Source organism: Balaenoptera musculus, chromosome 21 (assembly GCF_009873245.2).
Source record: "Balaenoptera musculus isolate JJ_BM4_2016_0621 chromosome 21, mBalMus1.pri.v3, whole genome shotgun sequence".
Taxonomy (NCBI): Eukaryota; Metazoa; Chordata; class Mammalia; order Artiodactyla; family Balaenopteridae; genus Balaenoptera; species Balaenoptera musculus.
Window position 1 is genome coordinate 9,870,723 of NC_045805.1, and position 18,362 is coordinate 9,889,084.

The 18,362-nt window shown below is 39.5% G+C and overlaps 1 protein-coding gene across 1 annotated transcript in view; it reads left to right on the top strand.

The window, feature by feature from the left end:
* Positions 1-18,362, top strand: part of CSMD1 (CUB and Sushi multiple domains 1) — a 1,821,542-nt gene that overhangs the window by 1,704,564 nt on the left and 98,616 nt on the right. The window contains exons 48-49 of the mRNA XM_036838958.1: positions 864-1,010; positions 5,719-5,907. Coding sequence (XP_036694853.1) covers positions 864-1,010; positions 5,719-5,907 — 336 coding nt within the window. The remainder of the gene's footprint in view (positions 1-863; positions 1,011-5,718; positions 5,908-18,362) is intronic.

An 18,362-nucleotide genomic window follows, 5' to 3' on the forward strand; every position in this document is an offset into this window, starting at 1 on the left:
TTAATCATTAGAGAACGCAATTGAGAAAGGTGTCAGAAGAAAGATGGTGGTCTTCACTTGTGAGGAACTTGCTAGTTTCCATCTTGGTAGCAGAGACTACACATACACACTCACACAGACATACACACTCACAATTTGTATATTGCACACTTTTGAATGTTTACACAATTGCTATCATATTATATTTATCTGCAAACAGATTTCACTTGTTAATATGCTATTTTAAAAATTACCTACACTGATACATGTTTATCTAGTTCATTAATTTTAAATGCTGTGTAGAATTTCTTTGAAAAAACTTTTAATGCCTTTTTAAAACCCCAAACCACAACTTAGGATCTAAATTTTGCCATAAAAATGCTGGAATAAACATTTTGCTGTATAAATAACACTTGCGCACATATGTTGGAGTTTATAAAAAATATAATTAAAACCTTCAATTGTATTGGATATTACCAAATTGCTCTCCAAAGTGATTATACTAACTTATACTTTCACTAGTATTGCATGAAAATTTCCATTCCCTATATCCATTCAATGTTGTAAATACTAATAATAGTAAAAACTACTTTCATTTTTTAAACTACTCTTGTTTTATAGGTAACTTTTTGTTCGATTTAAGTATTATGTATTAGTAGCATATATGTCTGAAATTATTTTGGTTGGCTATTGTTTCTTTTATTATTATTTTTTAACAGAGAATGTATCTGCTGCTTTATTTATTTGGAATTCTTTGTCTCCTTTGGAACTAAATAGCTGTATATTGTATAGCTAGATTCTAATTTAATCAAAAGTAAAAGTAGTCTGCATTTTGTAGGTGCTAATTCATATCATAACCTTTTTGTTTTTTCTGTTTTATTTAGGCTCTTCTGGTCAAAGTCCTCTGTTAGTGGTCTTGAGTGGAAACCATACTGAACAGTCAAATTTTACAAGCAAGAGTAATCAGTTATATCTCCGCTGGTCCACTGATCATGCAACCAGTAAAAAAGGATTCAAGATTCGTTATTCAGGTGAGTAAGTGAGGTTAAGATTTAATATAAAAGTATTTTTAATATGAAGGATCTGCATTAAATTAAAAAATTACAATAGATAAAGATTTATAGTATAAACCTAATTTCTGAAGATGAATAATTAACTTCAATAGAAATAATATGATGGGAAATTACTCTGAGTGATATCTCTAAACTACATTAGGGAAAATAAACTATCTGTTGATTACTATTAAAATTTTTTGTTGCTAAAATCATAAACCATTGAATTTCATGCCACAGAAAGCAAAGACATTTCCCCCCAAAATAAAGTAATATAATATAAATTAATTTTAAAATATGTTTAAAGGCTAAGGAGACAATCAGGAGGAGATAATCATATTGCATTTAATTTTTTTAAATTTAAATTTATTTATTTATTTGTTTATTTGGCTGCGTTGGGTCTTAGTTGCGGCACTCAGGGATCTTCCTTGTGGCTCGCGGGCTTCTCTAGTTGCGGCACACGGGCTTAGTTGTCCCGCGGCATGTGTGATCTTGGATCTTACTTCCCCCACCAGGGATCAAACCCATGTCCCCTGCATTGGAAGGTGAATTCTTAACCACTGGACCACCAGGGAAGTCCCTGCGTTTAATTGTATGAATAATAATAACATCTTATTATTAATAGTATGTCTTTTTATTGATTATATATTCGTATGTCTCTTTATCTTTATGCAGACATGGCATATAGATATATACACACACACATATAAACATATACAAAATAAATATGTTTACATATATATTTCCTTATCAACATTTAAATTATTTTGTTCTTTCCCCATATATTTCAATCACTTTCTGTCAGTAGTTTTTTATATTAATTAAATCAGTTAATACATTTATGAGAGATTAGATCCTGTGTACGTTTGTCAATGTGACCAGCCTGACACCTAATGTTTATACTGCCCTACAAAAACAGTAGACAGACAATTTAAATTCCTCATAAGCAAAATATCTAACCTTTTCTCAGTGTCTCACTCAACAATATCCGTGCTAACAATTGAGATATATTTCCCAAGGGAGATGCCCACTCTGTGCATTTCATTGACCAGTATACCTCCCAGAGGCTGCTTATTCCAATGCCTGTAGTACATCCTCAGTGATGGGAACACCCTGAGGGAGGAACAGCGAAAGGTCTTAGTAGTTTTAAGAATATTTTAGCTCTCTCTGATTGGTAGACGTCATGAAATAGTAAAAAGCATCAGGGTTTTGAAATAGCTCTTGATGTAAGGACAGGAGGCATGAAATTCACTCATGCTTCCTCTATAATGTTTAATAAGATATGCTCAGACTTCTGTTTTCCCGCCTTTGCTCAAAGTAGCCATTCAAAAAGCTTATCAACAAAGAGCTCACAGTTGAAATCGCTTCATTCAAATGGGTATTGAGAGCATTAGGGCAGTGATTGGATTTGTGTTCATCAAATTCCTTGTTCCGAAAAATAAATACTCAGACCTGTAGAATTGTTTGAATTTATTTCCAATGAGCAAAAATGGACAGTGCAGGGGAAATAATGGTGAACATAATTTATCTTGTTTTATCTGTGGCAAATTACTTAGTAGCCTGGCGATGTGATTATACTTTGAATTCTGTCTTTCAAGGGATATTTTCATTCATTATAGAACAAGAAGATTCTCTTTGTTAAACAGTGTTGGGAAAGTAGGAAAAAGAATTTTAGAGAAGGCTATAAGCTGTTGTTCTGTGAATGGACCTATCTATTTATCTCTCTATAGAAATAGATACAGATAGATCTTTGAACAGATTTTCACTTAAAGTTTGATGAGTCAGTGACCTCTGCTAGGAGTTCATCACCAGTAATTTCAGAGCAGTGATTCAGTGAAGATCCCTGAGCTGTAACATTGTGGGCAAGGGAGCTGCAGCCCATAATATAAGCACGTGTTGCGTCACAAACCTTTGTTTGCCTTACACGTGTGAAGCATTGGTCGTCAGGCATAAGAGCAATATAATTGATCTACATGATTAACAAACAAAACAACAACAACAAAAAACAAGTGCTTGTCCATTGAGGTTCAAGTCAATTCAATAAACTGCTGAGTGTTGAGCGAAAAATGGCCCTTAAATGAAGTAAATGAGAGTAAGTGAAATAAGCTTCAGTAATGGAAGAGTCAGAACTACAGACTGGCTGACATACACCCAGAAACCCCAGGATAGCCAACTCTGCCCTCCACCTTCCATCATGATTCCTACTTGACTGTCTCCCTCCTTCACCTGCTTTTCCAAAGCACCACCAGCAGAGTGTAAGGATTGGGCCCTGGTCCTCTTAATTCTTAACGTAGCCAGGAGTCGAACAGGTGGGACCCCGTGTTCTAATCTTCCCCTTTGCTTTTCAGTGCCATGTCTCCCCACTCTGAGCCCCTCTGTATCTTGTTCTAGATGAGTTAGGAAGGAAGGGATATCTTGACAGCCTGATGATAGAAGAAACACAGTCAATAGGAAAGAAAATAATTATTGGACCCTATAGAGTTAGACAGTCATCCTGCAGATTATCTCTCTTAACAGACTGAACTGTGACAAAATCACAGGTGACACCCCAAGAACCATGTGGTCTCACTGCCCCTTCAGGAGCATTTCAGACTTTATCTTGTCTCTAAACCTGGAACAGGGTCTACAGTCGGCTTGGCCTTCCTACTTTTCATCATCATCATCATCATTATTGTTATTATTATTTTAATTTACTGGCACAATAATTCTGGGTAGTTGGTAGCTGGGGTGCCTGATTATACTCATACCTTCCCTAAACTAAATATTTTGGTTCATTCAAAACTTAAAACATTTAGTCTCCAACAGTTGAACATGGAAAATGGTATGCCAATGGGACAAGAGTTTCGTATAAGAGTTAGTGGATTTTAACTTAATAAAAATGAGTCCATTAAAAAAATGAAACGGTACCTCATCCAGCTGAGACTGTTGTCTGAGGATGCTTCTCACAGGAACATGCTTGACAACCGAGGCCAGACACACAGACATCGCTTCTGGGCAATGCAATGACGTGAAGCCTTCAGAAGGTTTCTTCTGAATTTATTTCGAAGGGAAGGTTCAACATTAAGCATTCAGACCTGTGTGTGTGCTTTCTGTATGGGACCTCCACAGGGAAGCGGTACATTTAAAACCTCTCCTTGCAAAAGGAACCCCGGATCTCTAGGACTTCCCAGCTTTCTTTATTTTATTGTTTTATTCATCTGAAGGGAGTTCATATGATTTTATGCTGCGGTGAAACTGGTCTTGTAAGAATAAAATGATTTTCTTTCTCTAAATGTGTAAATAAGATGCAGAGCTTTTTAGCCATTTAAATGTTATATTCTGTGTAGGTAAGACTGTGATTTTCACAAATGCCTGTCTCTAATTTTAAAAAGTCTCCCTACAGATGTGATGATTAAAGCTATTGTAAGATTTTCATTGACCTGAAGTAGTGCATTTTCTTCAAAGATTGTATTCAAATCCCATATGTTAAAAAGAGGCTTAACGTCTACATCATCGTACAATTCTCAAGACCATTTAACAACAACAAGGAAAAAAATTAATGGCCTTGATTGCAAAATGTTATATTCTTCTATTTTCTCCATTTTAATGATACTTTTTTTCTTTTTTTTTGTCAGAAAGTTAGAATTCCACCATCACATTGATTAACAGTTGCAGATAATCTAAACTTCAAACTTAAGAAACTTGACCTTTGGCTCTAGATTTTTCTGGATTTTTAATTAATTTATTTTTTAGACTTTTTTTTTTAGAAGTTTCAGATCACAGTCAAATTGAGAGGAAGTTACAGAGATTTTCACTTTACTCCTTGGCTTCCCACATGCACAACCATCTCCATTTTCAACATCCTCACCAGATGGCACATTTGTTAATGAACCTACACTGACACATCGTTATCACCCAAAGTCCGTAGTTCACATTGGGGTTCACTCTTGATGTTGGATGTTCTGTGGGTTTGGACAAATGTAAAATGACATGTATCCACGATCGTGGATTAATGCAGAATAGTTTAGTTGCTGAAAAATCCTCTGTGCTCTACCATCCTTCCCCCACCAGCCTCTGGAAACCACTGATCTTTTCACTGTCTCCAGAGTTTTACCTTTCCCAGAATGTCGTAAAATTGGAATCAACAGTCTGTAGCCTTTTCAGGTTGGCTTCTTTCACTCAGTCACATACATTGAAGGTTCTTCCATGTCTCTTCGTGGGTTGATAGATCATTTCTTTCTAGCGCTGAATAAAAAGAAACATTGGGTGGACCACAGTTTGTTTATTTATTCACCTACTGACAGGCATCTTGGTTGCTTCTGAGTTTTGGCAACTCTAAATAATGCTGCTATGAACATCTGTGTGCAAGAGTCTGTGTGGACATAAGTTTTCAACTCCTTTGGGTAAACACAAAGGAGTGTGATTGCTGGGTCATATGATAAGAGTGTGTTTAGTTTTGCAAGAAGCTGCCAAACTGTCCTCCAAAGTGGCTGCGCTATCCCGCATCCCCACCAGCATGAGTAAGAACTTCTTTTGCTCCACATCCTCACCAGCACTTTTGGGTCTGAGGATGCTTTTAGTACAAGTTTCCGTGTTGGTGCTGATTTCCCACTATTTTAACAATAGAGATATTTGATTTATATCTCTTATCAAGGGAAATGCAACATTTATTTATTGGTTTTGTGTATGTGTGTTTGTGTGCCCATAGCACCTTACTGCAGCCTGACCCACACCCTGAAGAATGGTGGTATTTTAAATAGGACTGCAGGAGAAGTTGGAAGTAAAGTGCATTATTTTTGCAAGCCTGGATATCGGATGATTGGCCATAGCAATGCAACCTGTAGACGAAATCCAGTTGGCATGTATCAGTGGGATTCCCTTGCTCCACTCTGCCAGGGTAAGAAATGTGTGTTTTCATCCCCAAACTTGAGTTCAATTTATTGTTCTTATTTTAATCACACTCTGAAACGTACAAGAGCTGTGATTATGGTTAAAAGGTAAGGAAAAAATGAATGTGAGTTCATAAAAGTACAAATTAAACTTTCTGCTGACCGTGCAAACACTTCTGACATTTGCACTCAGCTTGATTTAGCTTTATAGCCTGAATTTGTAGAATGGTTGAACACTCACTAGATGCTGGGTAGAATTATTCTAATACTTATATTTCATTTTGAAACTTAAAAATGTGTTATCCAACTCAGATTCAAAATAATTTCTCTTGACAGTTGTGTTAATTAAATGAAAATCAATTACTAAAGCTCATTTTCCCTTTCCTTAGATTAAAAACTCATACTTTGAGCCACATGCTGCATATTTCATTTTCATTAGGTCACTTAAATGTAGGACTTGTTAAAGTTGATTTCAATATTTCATGCTTTTTTTTCATTTTATCTTTCATATGCATAAAAAATCAAATTTTCAAATAAGACATTTTAATTTTAATTGAAGGCTTTGAAGTCATGAAATTTTCAGTTTTCTCTTATCGAGATTTATATGCATAATGAAATATATTGGTCTTTGAAAGCTAATTGCAATTTATGAATGGAACCTCATATTGGTTTCCTTGTTTCTCTTTTTTTCATTAGATATTAGATTTTCTGGTATTGCTCTATGAGACAATAATAGATATTTATCACAGTTATTGTATGTGTCTTTAACCGCAAGAAGTTAATCAGACACCCAGCCTGCATCATTTATGTTGTACCTCCAGATATTCTTCTTTAATGTAAGATAAACATGAAGATCTAATAGGCTTGTTTCATTAGGAATGATGTTTTTTTTTAAGAAGAGTACTTTTTCTTTCAAAAGAAGAAATGCTTCTCATTTTCTTTAAATGTTCTGTTACTCTCTGCCTATGACATAGAATCCATTGCTCAGAGAGCAGCCCCGTGGGCTGCATGTCCTTGGCACTGTGGACTGAACAAGGAAAATGGCTGAGCCCAGGATTGGCAAGAGTTCCCAAATCTTGGCCTCTAGAGGCTGAGTCCCTAGACAGGGCCCTAAATGGAATCTGCTCTCAGGGTAGAAGCCCAAGAAGATCCTGGAAAGAGACTATCATGTGACAAGACAGACAAATGAGAAATGACAGTCTAGGCAGATGTTAGTTTATCTCCCTGACGTTTGAAGAGTTCTGAACGTTGTTGACTCGATGGAGGGATGGCTTGCTCTTCTGCTGAGTGGTTGAAAAGGAACCAGAGGATGCCTGGGATGTGTCTTGTTGATAAGTTTCCACTTCCCTCTCCTTTCCCCATTTTCTCGCTCAGCAGAACTATTTGCTGCTGAATTAAATGACTCAGAAATAGAAATAGAGCACTAAAAACCAGATCCTTCTGGAATCTTTGCAGTGTCAGCTGAAGGATTTGATTGAACATGGTCAGTGTATCTCTCCTCTGTGTTGCACGTAACCCCAAAGCAATGCCATCAGGGACGTGGAATGTTAGAATCACGCACCGCGTTCTAGGTGGGAAATTGGAATATAAATGCCCGACGTGATTGTGTTCTCAAATTATAAAATATTTCATAAGCATCCTCTTCCCACTATAAATCCACAGTCTTCTGCACTTTCTGTTAACCATTCTGATAACTGGGGAGTCAATATGATCTTGGTTTTTGGTTGTTGTTGTTGTTTCATAAACTATGACCTTTAAAACCTGGAGGGCCCTTAAAAATAATCTAGTTTAATTTGCTTATTTTTATGTTTTTTAAACTGAAGCATATAAAAGTTAAGTGACTTATTAATAATCATAAAAATGTTGGTCTAGAATCCAGACCTCCTGCCTGCCTCTTCAGCGTTTGAATCACAATGTGTCTGGCCAAAAGAAATTCTACTTAAAACAAAATTTTGCAGACACCAGTTCTAAGTAATCTATATTTTAGGTGTTTAAATTCATTTACTGTGGAAGAGTTTCTTTAGTCCTCTCTTAGTTCTTTCCAATTTGTGTAAAATAGCATTTTGATTACAATAATGTATAAAATATTTTCATCATATGTGAGGCTGTAATGTTTAAAAATAAAAAAACATGGTGAAAAATAGGCTTTTTTAAACCATTTAAATTATTTGGTACAGCTACACAAGCATTTTCATCATTTTAAAAATAAATCTTTTAAAATAAATAGTAAAAATATTTACTCCAATAGGTGAAGGCCATTGAGAAAACATCGTAAAATTGTAAACAGAATAGGCTTATATAACATATATATTGGCAATTTATACCCTAACGGTGTTTTACTTACAATTAAAGAGCCTTAGAGCTGATTGAACTGAATTTAATACAGTTCATAATATAAATGTGTAATTGTTATGGTATTTAATAAAGGGAAACTTGATCTGTTTAGCATTAATCATTCGCTTTCCTTTTGTTACTTATAGGACACAGAAGTTTTCCATAATGTAAATACTCACCTAACTTACAGAAAAACACTGGCCTCCTTCAATATAGTCAGAATGAGCCTTTGTGGATTTTTAATTCCCTCCTTGTACCAACCTTCTAAATTGTATTTAGATTAATTTTTTTTATTTCAGTTTTTAGATAATTGAAGATAATTTTTTCAAAGTAGTTTTTGGGTCCAAAGAGAGTTAATAGATATAGATGGATGATCACCATCTATGTGGTCCTGAATTGCTGGCAGTTCATAATGGTAGGGTATGAAATTAAAGAGTGGGTGAACTCTTTCTTTAAAATTCTTGGAATTCTGTAAGGGAAAAAGACTTTGCAAAAGCATCATCTAGATGCATACCATCACACTATTCCCCCTCAAGACAGCTCAAACTCTTTTATGATTTTATTTTCTTGCCCAAGATATTATATTCACATTAGATATAAAATTGGAAAATGAGAATTTCCCTGTAGCACATTTATAAGGGTAAAGATACAGGCTTTACCTCTGAAACCTATAGACCTCAAGCACACTGTTCCAAAAATTAAAGCAGATGTAGGGTCCATGTTTATAGAGAGGGTATACTCTGTACAAGTTTTTGACATTTTGTTTATATATACATGTTCATACAGAGGCAAAGTGACATTAATCATATGTCTGTGTTTGTAGATTACAGTTGTAGTTGTAGGTTTAAAACGTAATGCAAGCATTAAAGATGATACAGCTGTTTTCATGATTTTTTTTTCAATTCAAACTTACCTCTGAATTAGGCACTGCAAGTACCAAGACACACTCCCAACTCTTAAAGCTCTGATGGTCCATTAGGAGAGATGGACTCGTGAATCAGTGACTACAATTCAGTATGACATTAAGCAAGAGAAGATATACACTGAATAGAGATGGAGCAGAAGGTATTTTTTCAGGATGTTTTTCCCATCATGGGACAGCTGAGTTAGGATTTGAAGGGGTAGCACAGATGGAAATGCGGTCAGAGCAGCAAGTAGGGGCCATTGTGGAAGACCTCAACTGGGTTTACGTAGCTTTTACTCTCTGTCCTGTGGTTGACTTCAGTCTATTAAAGGGCAAAAAAGACACAGTCACATCTGCATTTTGGAAATATCTTTTAGTAGTGTGGTAGGTGATTGGACAGAATCCTGTCTAAATTACAGGGGTGCTTTGAAACTTTAGAAATATGCATTGGAGCCATGATGAAGACCTTGATAAATACAGTGAAAATAGGTTTGAAAGAAAACAGGCATTGAAAATATTTAGAAAACAGAACCAACAGGCCCTTGTGATGGAATGTAAAGGGTCAGGAAGAGAGAACAATATGGAATGACAAATAGTTTTCTGGTTTTGATTGCTGGGAGTATTGTGGCACCACTCAGTGAAATTAGGACAAGTGAGAAAAAGCAGGCTAATGAAATCAGTGTTGATGTGCAGCCTTCCATTACCTGTGCTCAGAGAAGATACAGTTTCTAAAAGTCTCAGTAAGGAGGCAGTAGTTTAAGTTAGTTCAGGATACTGAGTGCATCCTTATTTGTTTTTCATGAGAGGAGATTTGACGTTGTAGGTTCCATAAGGAGCAAATCAAATGAAAAAAATTGTAATTAAAAAATTATCTGCTGCAATAAATTTCAAACTAAATAGCTCCACCAGAAAACAAGTAGCATCTGACACCCTTTGAGAGAAGATCACATTGGGTCAACAGCAACTGTAAATCCTGCAACCCATCTAATTACTGATGCAATAGTAATGGTGCAATAGTTTGAGACTCTTACCAAAATCAAAGGTCACCATAGTTATTTTAACTATTTTATTTGAAGATAGGGGACTTGAAAACTGGAAATAAACAAATAAATAAATGGACAAATACCCCTTTGTGGCCCTGGGAGCCTACTATTTAATATTTATTTAATATATTTATACATTTTATATATTTAATATTGCAATATATTATTTAATATTTCAGTTATCCTTCTGGAGTTGGTATAGTATTTCTCAGTGATTTGAACAGCATTCCTTTTATGCTGACAGAGGAACAAAAACAACTTACACATTTTCTAACTGCACTAGGATGTTAGTTTTTTTTAAAAAATAATTGTGCAAAATAATACTTTGAAATGTTTACTAAAAATGCAACACTTGCCTTTTAGTAAATGAGTGAGGTGGAAAGCTGAGAGCTGGGGTCAGGCCCTTTGGGGCCCCCAACACTGGTCATGTGACCACGAATGTGCTGCCCTAGGCCCCAGCAGAACATGTGTCAGGGCAGTGTTTGAATGAAAAAAAAAAGTGTAAATTAATGACAGGTATTTGAGAATGATTTTTTTTTCTTTTTCTTATTTATTTATTTATTTATTTATTTTTGGCTGCATTGGGTCTTCGTTGCGGTGCACGGGCTTCCCATTGCGGTGGCTTCTCTTGTTGCGGAACACGGGCTCTAGGAGCGTGGGCTTCGGTAGTTGTGGCTCACGGGCTCAGTAGTTGTGGCTTGTGGGCTCTAGAGTGCAGGCTCAGTAGTTGTGGCGCAGGGGCTTAATTGCTCCGCGGCATGTGGGATCTTCTCGGACCAGGGCTCGATCCTGTGTCCCCTGCATTGGCAGGTGGATTCTTAACCACTGCACCACCAGGGAAGTTCTGATTTTTTTTTTTTTCCATTGAAGATGACTTATCTTGTGCCCTAATCTGCTTTATTTTCTCATTTTCATTGACTTTCTGCTGGTGACATCTTAGAAGCACAGAATTTGAGAGAAAAATAGTCACGTGATGGGCAGGGAGTGCTAATCTCCCTAAACCTGGTTCCTGCCATGTAAAACAGGATCTTTGATGCCAAGCTCTGAGAATTGTTGAGAGGGTTCAAGCGCTCAGACAGTCCTGGGCAGGGCTCAGCAAATAGGACCCTTCACTGCCCATCACCTGTGAGAAAGAACACACAGCAGGCCAGATGTGTTGTCTCATTTCAGAGAACTTCAGCTTGCTTTTCTCCCTTTCCTTGACCTTTTAAATTACTTCTCTCAGAAAACCTGTACTGGTTTTTATCCTCCTCGATAAAGCCAGGCATACATATCTTTTGCCCTTCAGGCTTCATTTCCTGCCTTCAACCAAGAAACTCTGCCCAGCAGCTGTTTCCCTTATCAATACACTAATCTTATTCATCTTGGAGGGAAGCCAAAATTAGAACTGAAATTTTCTGTATTATCTCAAAGATCCAGTTAAAGTGGTACCTTACAGGTCTTGGCTTTCGAGTTTCCCGTGTTACGGAGAGAGCAGTTCCCACGTAGCTCTTTATCTCAGAGCCGTGATTTCAGAGCACTTGGTGAGTCGGAGCTCTGGCTTGGACTTGATGTTGTGTGTTATTTATGCTTTGCTTGCGTTTTGCAGGCAATGAAGCATAGGGAAAACGATCATTCTCACAAATGACATGATTAAGCCTCTGTTCGTAAAGTCTGAACTTTAAGATGGAAAGATATAGACGCCTACACTCTGCTGATATGTGCTAATATTTGCTAATGTAAAGGGTATGGATAGAGCAAGAGATGGGTGGGTGGGTGAGGTGGTTCATGTAGGTCTGCCTTGAACCAGGGACTGAGCTGGGTGTGTGTCTTCTCATCTCTTTAATCCTTGTAGACACTAGTGCTCAAAGGTGACATTACCCAAGAAACACACGACTGAACGCCAGAGGTGGGATTTGAACCCATGTCTTTCAGATTCCAAAATCTACATTATTTCTACTATACCATGAGTATTCCCTCTGTGAACATTATTTCTATCCACTGAAAGGGCATATTTCAGAAGAAAATTGTTCTTTTTTTAACTTAAAAAAATAGCAACATTATCAAAAGTTCAGAGGATATGTTTGGTGTTCTGGCATAAAACTTGAGTTATTTTGTAAATCTCAGAAACTTTTACCTATGGGCATAAAATGCATAAGAAGTTATGATTTTTGTCTTGATTTTTTAATACATATTTATTTGCTTCTATGAAATGTTCAAGCTTCTGTGTGACCTGATAATAGTGCAGTATTTTTAGAAATTTAAAAATAATGTTTTTAAAATTATTTTAAAAACAAAACAAATCACATGTTATGATATATATGAAAATATGTATGTATATGAATATGTATATATATATACATGTGAGAATACAGGTTATAGTCATTATGTCAGCTATATTCTAATATATTAGGCTAGGAATCGACATAGTTCATAAAGCCAAAAATTTGCCAAATCCCACTAAGCATATTGTAAACTGAGGGTTATTCCATTTGCTCTTGATCTTCTTATGGGATTTGAGTTGCGTGATTAGATCTTGGGCATTTCACAGTCAGAATCTCCCAATTCAGGCAAGGATCCCTCCCATTCCCAGTATTTACTGGCGCCATGACCCTGGGCAGGCAACACAATTCACTGAGGTTTAGCTTCTTCTGTGAGCGGGGATAAGAATACTCCCCCACCTGGCATGTTTGAAGGATTAAATGAAACAGTTGACATGAAATCTTTATGCTGGAGCTAGGTACTAACAGGCACCCCTAAAAAAGGAACCTTACAGGATAGAAAAATAACTTCATCAGTGAGTGTCTTCAGGAAGTACTTGTTGACGTGCTTTCAAGCAGGGATTTTACGAATGTCTAGTTAACATCAATAATATTTAAGTAACTGAGCTGGGAATAGATTTCTCTGATTTCTCACAATACTCAAAATGAGACATCAGGAAACTTCTTCTGTAAAGGGCCAGGTAGCAAATATTTTAGTCCTGTGAGTCATAGAAGATCTCTGTCACATATTCTTTATTTAAAAATGTTTCACAATCCTTTTAAAATGTGTAAGGCCATTTTTAGCTGGCATGCTGTACAGAAACCGGCCACAGACTGTTTCTGCCCTGAGGGACCACGGTCTGCTGACCTCTGACCCAAATAACGTGCCTGGATCAGACCATAACACAAGCATAATTCAGCCAATGTCAGTTATCTTCTGTAGTTTGCAAATTATATCTCAAACATTTTACAGAAGACATATAATTCCCTCTATCATGTGCTAAAATCCAGCATGTTTATTCACAAAATTAAATAATGCATTTTCTCTGTCCATGCTTGGCACACACCGTACATCACAAAACTCATGTTTCCTGTCTGTGTCTGGAAAGTGGTGAATAATAAGAGCAGTAGTGAGTGGAAATGTACACAATGGTGATTTTGTGTAATAGCCGTAGTGATATGAAGCCCTTGACCTTCCTGGGCAAGGAACTGTGCAAAGTATGCAAAGTCCTCATTTTTTCTAAGAGAATCCAGAGTCCTATTGATAAGAGTAGCTAATAGAGATCTATCATGTACAATGCAGTAAAGGAAATCCCTGTGATGTAGCTTTGTGTGCCTAACATAGAGCAATGAGCCCAACACGGAGAACTCAAAACATTTCCAAATGCCATCAGGAGGACCCCGTGTTTCCCTGCTCTTCTGGAGCCTCCAAGGGAAGGGGAAGTGCATTGGCAGAGCAGAGGGAAGAGTCCACACAGAACGTTCCACACCAGCATGCGGAACTTTGAGATGAGGGTTCCTAATCAGTGAACGGCAAAGAGGAGTAAAGATGGTAGGATACCCTGTGTGCGGTGTAAGATACTGACCAACATTACCGAGTAGGTTATGGTCTTTCATTAAAGAGCCACGGCAGCAAGCTCTGCCTGTGAAATTGACAGTTTGAAATGTCAGCCCCTGGCATAGAGAATGTGGCACCGGAGTGAAGAGAACAGGCAGGCCCGGGCGGCTGTGCTGCGGGGCAGGTCCCGGGGGCACACGGGGATGAGATGCAGGGTGCCAAAGCAGCTGGCTTTCTAAAATTCCTCAAGTGAAGGTAGCTGAGAAGTCCAAGAGAAGTCAGCAGTTCAAAGGAGGGGCTGATCAGTGCTGGAGAGTCATAGGGTGTGACTTGGCTTGTGAGAACCTTGGCTCCTGACTCTGCAAGTTCTCCCAGTAACCGAATCAACTCCGGGAGGGGACGGCTCAGCAGAGACCCGCACAGGGAGAATCTGTGGTGTGCCCTGAGGCTTGAAGGCAGGCGTGGGGCGTTCACACCGGTGCAAAGGCATCCAGGAGGGCAAACGCACCCTTCTGCACACGCCGTGTCCCCTGCCTCAGAGTGCTTTGTCTGTATGTGGGTTGCTGATCGCCTTTTAATTGCTCCTCATCAATTCCCCGAGCTCATCTCCTCTGTCTCTGGGGGACTGAGGTGCCCATATCCCGGGTCCTGAGCACCCTCTAGTGCGTGCTGTGACCTCGCCACTGCCTTTTGTCCTGTGTGTCTGTAGATTGCTTCTCCTGGACCAGTGGTTCTTCAGAGTTCACAAGAACCATCTGGAGTATAGATCCCTCACTTCCAAGTGCCCCCCCAAATCTGACTCAGCGGGTCCCGAGGAGCTGGAATCTGCAATCGTACAAGCACCCCAGGTAAACTTGGTGCAGGTGTCTAAGGAACACGTGTTAACAATCCCCATTCTTAAAGAGAGGGATTTTGTCTAAATGTGAATCCCAGCATTTTGCACAGTGCCTGCACCATACTTGGCGTCGATGTGAACTTACGACTAAGTGCGTACGGCTCCACTCTCTCATCAATTGCCTTCCTCAGTAAGGCTTCTAACATAAATGGTGTTATCGGGAAGAAACACAGCTTGAAATTAGGCCAGTGGTGATGTCATCTTCAACTTTCAGATAGAGTAATAACCGCACTACAGGAACAGCCTCCAGAAGAGCAGCCCCGTGCGCAAGGCACACGGCCTGCAGAGCCCTGTGCTGAGGTGTGTGACACCAGGCAGAGTGCACCGGAGGCGTGTCTGGCTGCTACAGGTGTCAGGCCTGAATTGTGCCCCCCTCAAAGGAGACACGTTGGCGTCCTAATCCCCAGGACCTCAAAATGTGACTGTATTTGGATAAAGGATCTTTACAGAGGTGACCAAGTGAAAATGAGGTCGTTAGGGTGGGCCCCACTCCAGCATGACTGCTGTCATGATAAGAGGGGGAAATTGGGACCCAGAGCGCAGACCTTGTGAAGACACAGGTTGAAGACAGCCGTCTACAAGCCAAGGAGGAAGGAGCAGTCTTCCTCAAGCCCCTCAGAAGGAACTAATCCTGCTGACACCTTGATCTCCAACTTCCGGCCCCCAGAACTGTGTGATCACACATTTCTGTTGTTCAACCCCCAGGTATGCGGTCTCTGCTGTGGCAGCCCGAATGGACCAGCACGTGTGATCCCCTCTCTGCCCCGTGAAATCCCTCCCCTCCCCTCTCCACCTCAGCAGTGAGAACCTTGGCTCCTGACTCTGCAAGTTCTCCCAGTAACCGAATCAACTCCAGCAGCAGTGTTTGGATCTCGGGGCCAGAAATTTTGCAAATTGTGAAAAAATGGAGAAATTAGAGACAGAAGGTCATGAGATTTTCTTTCTGGACATATATAGGGGAAAACAGAAGTCACAAAATATTTACGTTATTTATTACAGTGAAATTGCCTAGTTTCCTTAGTTCCATCATCATTCTTAACAACCTTTCATTGTTGCATCACATGTTTATTGCTTGTTTATTTTCTGTGGGTTTTTTTTTTTTTTTTAGTAAAATGCAGCCAAAATTTCAGGTCAGCAGTTTTGAGAATTTATTAGACCCACGAAGTTCATTTTGTTAAAAACGTATTTAATGGTCCACACTCTACCAGGCACCTTGCTCTTCTCTGCGGCTCCGTTGTTTCACTCATGAAAGTCGGAGGACGGTGGATTGACGCTGTGCTCACTGCCCCACTAACTTGAGCTGAGCACTGGCAACCGTCTCCGAGGGGTTTTATTGTCCTTATTTTGCAGGCGGCGAAGCTAAGGCTGAAACAGGTTAAGGGAACTGTCCCTGATCAGAGCAGCGTGTGCAATGATTTGATGAGTTTCCAGAGCAGGATCCTGTCCTGTCATCCCACCTACCAAGTTTGAAATATGCCCCAGGATTCCAGATCCCATGAAAACCCGCCATAAACAAAGTGTTCTGGTCCTCTGGCGAGTTCTCATGACACCAGACTGAAGGTGCATTAGCGTCCCATCCCCACTGGAGGGTGATCTCTGTGGGGCAGTGACCAGAGGTAACTGGGTCAGAGCTGACATGTAACACACAGAAGTGTCACTGCTTTCCTTCAGCTTCTGTCCCCAGGGTCTTGCTTTTTATTGAATGGAACTTTGTTTTATTTCTTTGTTCCTAAGAAGTGGCCCTTTTCTTTTTAAATGTTCACACCTGTGCCTTCCTGTGACTCTCCAAAGCAGAGGGGTGGGCGTCAGCTGCTTCCTACAGCCTTGCGGAAGCAATGGATTTGCCCCTAAGGAAACAGTCAAGCGGCAGCATTTGACAAGTCAGAGCCTCTCTTTGTCTTTAGTCATTTGTCTGCCCACGTACTGGGTCCCTTCCTTTCCAGAGCTCTTCTGTTTGCTTCAAATGATTAAGTGTTTTTGGGGGTTTTTTCCTTCCCTGGGCTACGATGTACTAAATATTTTCAAGAGGTTTAGAGCAGCTAAAGATGCTTCTCAGCCAGATCCTGTTTTTCTTCATTTTCCATTTCAGAACTCCCTGTGTTTTTAAGTTGCCCATCTGTCTGAGTTAATGTCTGTACATTCAAGCCATTACTTCCCTCTGTCTGCCCTCATTTTCAGAAGTGCTCGCCTTTATCCCTCAAGACACATGGGTGGATATTTCTTACGCTAGTAAATGCTCTTTCTAAAGTGTCTGACTTCACACCTGCCCCCATAAAACAAATAAAAACAGTGTGACCTGTTAAGTCCCACGGACCTAGAGGTGATTCCAGTCCTTTACCACCTCTCTTATTATTATTTTCTAACTCAGCCTTCAGCCCAGTATTAATGGTGTATTGGATGCTGGCTGAGCATCACGTGAGATGTTGCTTAGGGTTTGGAAAATCAGAGAAGACAAGGGAAATAAAACAAACAAAAAAAAGGGTCCAGAAATATCATTAATGCTCAAATTCAACGTGGCCTTTATATTTTCAGATTTATACTTTGAAAATGTATTCTGACCTATTTATTTATCCATCTATTTATTTACTGCCGGTGGTTGGACATTGAAAATAAAAAGATACGAATATACTGAAATATAGCAGATGGCACCTTGGTGACAGTACAGGACAGTAGCTGAGATACCTGCTTTGGCATCAGATACCCTGAGAGATGCCCTCCGACACAGCTGTTTACTAGTTATAAGAACTCGGGCAATTTGCGTGACATTTCTAACGCTCATTTTCCTTAGTTGTCATATCAGTCGGGGTTCTCTAAAGAAGCAGCACCAGTAGGTGTGCGCAGACATGCACAAGGGGAGGCTTAGTGTAGGAGCTGGTCCCCATGGTTACGGAGCAGAGAAGCCCAGTGACCTGCCATCTGCAGGCTGGAGGCCCAGGCAGCCAGCGGTGTGATTCACTCCAAGTACCAGGGAATCCAGTGGGAGGGGCAGCGGGGAAAGTGCCTGGAGCCCCGATGTAAGAGTGGGACAAGCTGGGCGTCCCAGCCCAAGCAGAGGGAGGGAATTCCGCCTTCCTCTGCCTTCTGGTTGTACTGAGGCCTCAGGATTGGATGACGCCCACCCGAACCGGGGTGGGTGCTCTCCTTCACTCCTCTGAGAAGCAAATGCTAATCTAGTCTGCATACATCCTCACAGGCACACCCCAGGAATAATGTTTTACCAGCTCCTAGGCACCCTTTAGCCCAGTAAAGCTGACAAGTAATATTAACCATCACAGTAGTAATAAAAAATAATAATTTACTTATTGGGGTATTTTTGAGATTAAATGAGGTCATACAAGTAAAAGAACTTGTCACAATGGCAGGAACCGTGTATTTGACCAAGGAATGCTGGTGTTCTACTGATAAAGGTGATAATGTTGTTTGCAGGTGCGCGATTTCTCAGTGACTTCATCTGAGCCCACCTCCTCCTGGAGTGGTTGCTTCTCTGAC